General features: G+C 33.3%; 1 protein-coding gene across 1 annotated transcript; it reads left to right on the forward strand.

Moving 5' to 3' along the window:
- Positions 1-321: 321 nt before the first annotated feature.
- On the forward strand, positions 322-7,413 carry LOC120335636 (uromodulin-like). Its single transcript, XM_039403181.2, has 10 exons — positions 322-557; positions 1,515-1,623; positions 2,244-2,427; positions 2,885-3,045; positions 3,538-3,721; positions 4,247-4,317; positions 4,443-4,617; positions 4,909-5,019; positions 5,601-5,712; positions 6,827-7,413. The coding sequence occupies exons 1-10, from the start codon at positions 479-481 to the stop codon at positions 7,033-7,035; spliced, it is 1,395 nt and encodes a 464-aa protein (XP_039259115.2). The 5' UTR covers positions 322-478; the 3' UTR covers positions 7,036-7,413.

A 7,413-nucleotide genomic window follows, 5' to 3' on the forward strand; every position in this document is an offset into this window, starting at 1 on the left:
ACAGCTTCCAGCTCAAGAAAGTTAAAAGAATAAAAACTTAAACAAGTTCCACACTCTTTCGTTATTACACCCAATGCAATATTCATTTTAAAAGTCCGTGTGTACAATAAATTCAATTTGCAATCGGTAAAATAAAAATTTGAAAGCAAAATTCCGATTTCAAGACGAGCCAAACGCACGAGAATCAACTCTGACACCTCAGCCCCGAGAACAGCTGCATAACATAGCACACCTAGCGGTGAAACTTTATCAACGCTTAGTATTCAGTTATATGTGCATTATCCCGTTATACCAAAACAGAGTGTGAGAGGTGAATCTGAACTAGAAATACACTAGGTTTGCGTTATCATGCATTAACATATGTCGATGTGCTGCGTGAACTACTTTCGCCGGAAGCTCAATATGCATTTACATGATGACTGGTTGTATGTTCGTAGCTGGTTCCCGTGCAATACCTATTATGTGTTGGTAAAATGAAATGGGATATATTCGAAATAAAATGAAGGATTTTGACATCATCTTAATCATACTGATGTTGGTAAAGATAGTTTCTTCAAGTAAGTTCAATTTTTTTTTTGTCAATTGTTCATTAATAAATTTTCGTCACGGAAGATTTTGAACAAGTGTCTCTCTGACTAACTTACTTGTTTGATTTAAATTGAGGACTGTTATGTATCTTGTGAATCACGGGTTACCTTACAATACTTGTATAAACGTTGTCCACTGAAGAAGCCAAAAGACTGACTCAACACAAAAACGTATAAACTCATACATAAAACGGTGGAATGAAAATCAAAAACAAATTATGATCATCTACCAATGAAATTAATTTGTTACAATAATCACACCAGCATCAAACAGAAAGCAGCTAATAATAATAATGAAACACGTTTTATTGACTGATTAGAAGTAATCGTATTTATTTTTTTTTCATCATCCGCGTCTTGACGAAGAGTCCTTCAAATTTTATAATACCAAAAAATCCTAATACAGCAAGTATTTTTAAAAGCGAGGGATATGACGAATTATCTATGCATGTTCTTGTACTTCGAGAGGCCGAAAAAGTGTAAATCAGACAAAACTAAAAATTATTGCCACCGAATAAAATATATTTTTCAAGTTTCAGGCCTATTAATTTTATTTTTGTGGGTCTAATTTGGCATCTATCATGATTTTGATGCAAAATTTATTTAATTGAGGTATTACGAAAGAAGTTAATTGAAAAGTGAAATGTTAGAATACCAAACAGTTACGGTTAAAAATATATACAACCCAAGCGGTTATTTCGCGTTTAGTAAATCAAAACAATTGGTAGATTGAAGCATATACGATTACAATTGAATCGTTGAAACAAAGAAACTGAACTTTCAAAGTTTGCATTTTATGAGATATTTTCATGTTAAGATCATCCTATAAAAGATATAACTTCTTCAAAAATCACTTATAAACTTTATCATTCTGCAAACATGTTGTTCGGTTAATATTCATACCTTTGTTTATCTTATCACATTTAGGTTTCACTTGCGATTCTAGCGCGTCAAGGCCGACTCTAAGTACAGACGCAGAAATTATATCATATATTGGATTGAGTATTACGTGCAATGACAACGACGTCGAAGTTCGGTAATACAAGATATTTTGTAATATTATAAAATGAAAATATTCGTTAATATAGGTTCTATCTATAACTTGGTCATTTTGATAATTCCATTATTGAGCACTCGTACAATTAAAATCAGTGCTCATGGGATATTGGGTAACTGTCTTATACATTACAATATCAACGTTACTCGCTTTCAACATCTCATTGTTTTTAACTTTCTGGATTGTATAAAACCGAGACATAGATTTGTATTTTTGTATTATCGCTCATATTTCATGAAGTTGACATGTTTTTATGATTTGATATAAACGTAACGAGCCTGTTCAATCACCAGAATCAAAAATACCTCGGTTTTTATTGTTTTTGCATAACATAACATTCATGGAACTTAAGAAATTTGATTAGGTCACTTCCGCAATTATGTACCAGCAAACCATCGAGATTCCAGACCATATCTATAAAATATATTATCTCTGTAAGTTTTGTATCAGAATGATTTTATACTTACTACGTTCCTATAGTTCGATTCAACAGCAGGTAAACAAGAGGGCATTGTAATCCCTTGACTATTCTTCGCTATTTGTATGTTACTTTGTCATTTATTGGTTTTCAATATCTTATTTGTTGTTGTTGAATAAAGCATGGATGCGTGTGCATTACAAACTTTGGGGTATACCCCACTGTCAGACTTGGCTGCTGGAAACGCTACGGTGACTACATTGTACTCTTCAGACGTAGTTGATAGTTCTTGCATGGGAATTGATGAAGGAAATAATATCATATTATTTCAGTTCAATATGTCGTTATGTTCACCAACGGTTACAGTGAGTAAAGTATTTGTAGAATATTCTACACGAGAAAGAATTTTTAATCGTATCACAAAAGTGTGTGTGTGTGCATAAAAACACACCATGAACGTTGATTTACAATAATTTTGAACCGATAATTTGTCACTATTCTATTTTCACCTGTACCCAAATTTTATATCTTTCACCGAAATCGGGTTACGCATCATATGCGTAGTAATGGGTCATCGCATAACAATTATTATTTATGCCTCGCAGTTTCGAATCATTGAAAAGATATTTGATGTTGCGAAAAATGCTGCACGTGATCAATGGCCACAGTTCCATATAAAATCCCTGTCCAGTCATCGGAGACGACTTCATAAGTATTTGGTAGTCGTACGCCCGGCCTAAACTGAGAACTGGACTAGTCGAGAAATCGTGGTCTACCTTATGATTAAAACTCCAAGGTTAATAATTTGATGAAATATTCCAGATTGAGAATACGGACTTGGTATATACTCAAACCATACGAAACACCGGGCCGGAATCATCAGCCGTAATCACAAGAGTTGCTCCGTTTGATATCTCCTTTACGTGTTCATTCGCGTCAACCATGGATAAATCTTTGGCTTATTCAATATATCCTGTTTACTAGTAAGTGAGGATGATGATAGTTTTGAAATTTAAATGAAGTAACTTTGGTAGGAACGTTTAACATTTTGAAGTAGTATCTGATCTGTAAAGAACAGAACTGATATTGCGCCATGAAGTTGTCCAGTGCTCTTGATAACGGAAAATAGTTAATGAATACAATGCTTCTACGCTAGTATTCTAAGAACGAATTTAAGTTGTTTTTGTGTGTGTTTTGTACGTAAAAATTGCACCCCAAAAATTGTTTGTACATTAATATACTTTCGCCGATTTTACATTAAAAACTTCACAATTGTCACAATTTGTCTTTCAATACCTTATTATATTGATTATATATCCGTAGCAGTTTATTATCCGTAGCATTTTTAAATTGCGGCTATTCGACTCCGGACAAGGTACTTGAATAATTGACAATGAAAAAGATTTTGCAACCCGAGATGGCTCTCACTCTTTCACAATACTATATTCCCACTATTAAGAGACAGAATTTTTCAGCGGATCTCCCATCAGTACTGCAACGCAGCAAGACGAGTATATGGTAATGATAGCAATGTTCCAGAATGAAACATTCCTTCATCCTGTATCGGCTTATCCTGGTACATATCCGAATATTGAAGTGGGAGACAATATTTATGTTGGAATCACTACCCAGACTGGAGAAAAATATTTAGCTATGGAAGTAAGAATTTACATGCAATATATTCGCTATTTTTTTCTATAAAAAATGAAAATTACACACAAATAGGCATTTTAGCGTTAAATATGAGTATATGATCCTACTTGTCGATAAGATGTAGTAAATGTTTAATGCCTGAATTACGCAAATCAAAAAAAAAAGTTTTTCTAATTCGTTTTTATGTTTCTTGCTTTTTCGATATATATAATATATATCATGCAAAAAATGTTGTCTGCGCATTTGTTTACATTAAATATAAAAATGTAAATATATGCATTTAATATTATTTATTGGACACGAGTGGACCTTATCAACCGTTTTGCTAAATTGTTGTTGTTGATAGTTTTGTAAAACAATAATTACCTTTTTCCGCAACTAATCGATTTCTCGGCTCGATATTTTATCCCAATTTTTGTTATTTTTTATATTTCACGCATACATCTTCACATGACAATCGGTACAATTCTTTTGAAGTTTGCTGATATTGCGATGATCATATTAGTTATTATTTATTTCTTGTATCCTTAGGCATCATATTGCTGGGCAACGAATTCACCTAATATGGACGACACAGACAGATATGATATATTAGTAGACGGGTGAGGAAATTTTGACCCATCGTTCGTTTTGATTTGTAGCTCTTAACGACGACTGCTTATTCCATCTCATATTTCTCATATTTTCTTCTCTTCCCTATTCTAAAGTGAATGTGAATCATCTTCAGGTGCACTGAGAAAAGTAGCTTCACACAGTTGTACAAAAACTTCAAATATCCCACAGTTGAATTTGCATTTCAATCTTTCTCGTGGTTTGGCTCTGGTAAACAATCTACGTTGCTGTACGTTCACTGTGAGATTGCATTATGTGATTGGGTGTTAGATCAAACATGTTTACAAAAGGTAATACGTTTTGAATTTTGTGATTTTTATTCGTATCCGATTCTGAGCAATTCCCTCATGTATCAGCAGTTGGTACTGATCTTAAATTTAACTTTGCTTCAAAGTATTAATGAATTTACAATTATTGGAAAAACTTACTCCTAGGCATCGGATTCTTCTCTTCGTCTGTCGTATAAAACGATATGTTTAAATGAATTATGTAGCGATTATTATCAACACAATGTTTCCTACGTGATTTTTACTTTCTATTTACTTTCATTGATATACATAAAATATTTTGCTTCTTTTTAGTCATGTTCAGAACGAAGCGCTGCTGAATACCTAAAAGATAAAAGAAAAATCAGAAAAGTTTTTACACTCGGCCCAATCACCATACAAACAAATTCAAGCAAGTGCGCCAATGTAAGAATATTCGACAAAATAAAATTACAAAAAAAAAATGCCTACTCAATTTTTCAGCGTGCAACGCGATTTATTATGTTTTACCTGTTTTACTCATTAGTCGCTATAATATTCACTTGAAAACCTATGTGGAAAAATGAAAAGTAGCGCAAATGAACCATTTTTAACAGCAGATGATTTTATATAGAGGATCTTGTCACCTGAGCATAAAACTTTTGCGCGGAAACTTGCGTGGTGCCACATTTTCCGCGTGAGGCGAATTTCAAAATAAGTAAGGTATTATTATATATACTGAAGTGAAATTAAAAATCTAATATGAGCAGCAGTTTTCAATTATGAATGACATCTGTTGGCGATCGTTCCATCGTGTTAGAATTTTGCTTTGTGGATAAATATTACATGGTTTCGAGCATAAGATGTATACGTTTTCCATACAGCACATTATACAATCAGCAACAATGTACAAAAGTCTTCAATAATAATTTTCGTCCTGTACGTCAGTAAAATATTTAGCCAACGTTGAAAAATGGACAGAATCTAATCAATTCGATATATGTAGACTTTTTACTGTATGTTTATAGAACAAAGGTGGATGTTCTCATTTTTGTACTTTGGATGATAATGGAAGAAGTCTTTGCCTGTGTCCCAACTACAACAACTGGTATCTTGGAAAAGATGGCCAGACCTGTAAATGTAAGTTTGAACGTGAAATTTGATATATATTTATGTTTATATACAGGGTGGCCTATTACCGGTTGACAGTTGTTGAAATTAATTATATATATAATTATTAACCATATACATATGACCGATATTAACCACTAATCTACTCCATTTAAAATATGTTCAGATTATTCATTCTAATGTTTTTTTCATCCTAGAACTAATGTGTCTATCGTTATAGGTTATTAATATCGAAGCTGATACTTATTCACTGGACAGTGTTTCATATCATTACAAAAAAAAGTATTTTTTGTGTTTGCTGTAGATCAGTGGTTCTCAACCTGTGGTACGCGTACCAGTAACTTTAACAATTAACTTTTGAGTTGGCTAAAATATGGCAACAACAATTTCTTTTTATCTCACATACTAAATGTATTCGCTGAACGGGTTATAGGGTTGGGTTACCAGTCCTTGTCTTTAAAGATCGCCCCCGCCCGTTACTACCTACTTAATAGGAAACGAGAATGAGAACGTGGCATGTTTTCACCCGTTTTACGTGTTACGCCCACAATGCGGCAACGAAGGGAGCGTTCTGTGGGAGTGTTCGACGCGTGTCGAGATACCATTGATACATTATAAGGATGCTACTATTGCTACTTGATGTATGTGTTGGATGATCGGCATAATCTTGAGTTTTCGGGGTTAATTAAATTGGGAGACTAGGTTAGGCAGTTCGTGATAGCGGCTAGTGACGACCAAAGTGTATTCGTCCGAGTTTTGCACTAATTCGATTCGTTTTCCGATGATTAAAGCATTTCAGCTTTGACGGTTGACCACGCAAACTATCTCGCAATTTTGCTGGCAATTAATACGTTGTTATTGCATATAATTAATACTTCGAAACATGCATGAATGTCTAAAAATGGTTGTAATGCCACATAAAATACTACCATAGCGCGTTTCTTGTGCCATTGTCCCCACCACAAATGGGGTTTTGTCGGTGGTACGCAGCCAGAATAAAAAACTCAAAAGTGGTAGGCGGCCAGTAAAAGGTTGAAAACCACTGCTGTAGATCAACAAATTCCTGTATCTATATTTTCGAAAAAAAAATTATAACCACAATGAAAAAATATTTTTTTTTTAGATATCAACATGCCAAAAGCTGAAGCATTTTCATTAAATCAAGATTACTCAAGAAAAACGGTGTCGGTTCGTGAAAAAATACCAAATATATCTGATCGGTTGGCATGGATGACGGTTGTGTTAGTGTTTGTTGCAGGAGGGGTAACAATAATGGTATCTTGTTTAAGAAGAATACGACGGGGAAAAAGTAAAGGAAGATTTGACTTATAAAAAACTGTTGTTATATATTGCCAAAAAATATAATGTTACTCAGAATGATTATATAATAACTTTTTTTGTTGCTTTTGGTATAGATAGCAAATCATTACTACATATAGTCTTTTTACTCAAATTTTATTTTCATTTGCGCAAGCGATGAAAATTGTTAATTAATGCCTTGATACTATTGAATGAAATAATTCCAAAAATATAGTAAATACTAATTAGACCAGGGAGGAAGAAACAAAGCTTTTCATGAAAATGTCCAATGAAAACTTGAGCTGATTCCAAGTTTTATTAATCAAAATCAAGGAATCAATCATTCTTTCTACAAATTATATTCAGCTGAATTACTACAGATTTTTTAATATACTATCATTGCGTGAGTAA

The sequence above is a fragment of the Styela clava genome, chromosome 2, assembly GCF_964204865.1.
Source record: "Styela clava chromosome 2, kaStyClav1.hap1.2, whole genome shotgun sequence".
Taxonomy (NCBI): domain Eukaryota; kingdom Metazoa; phylum Chordata; class Ascidiacea; order Stolidobranchia; family Styelidae; genus Styela; species Styela clava.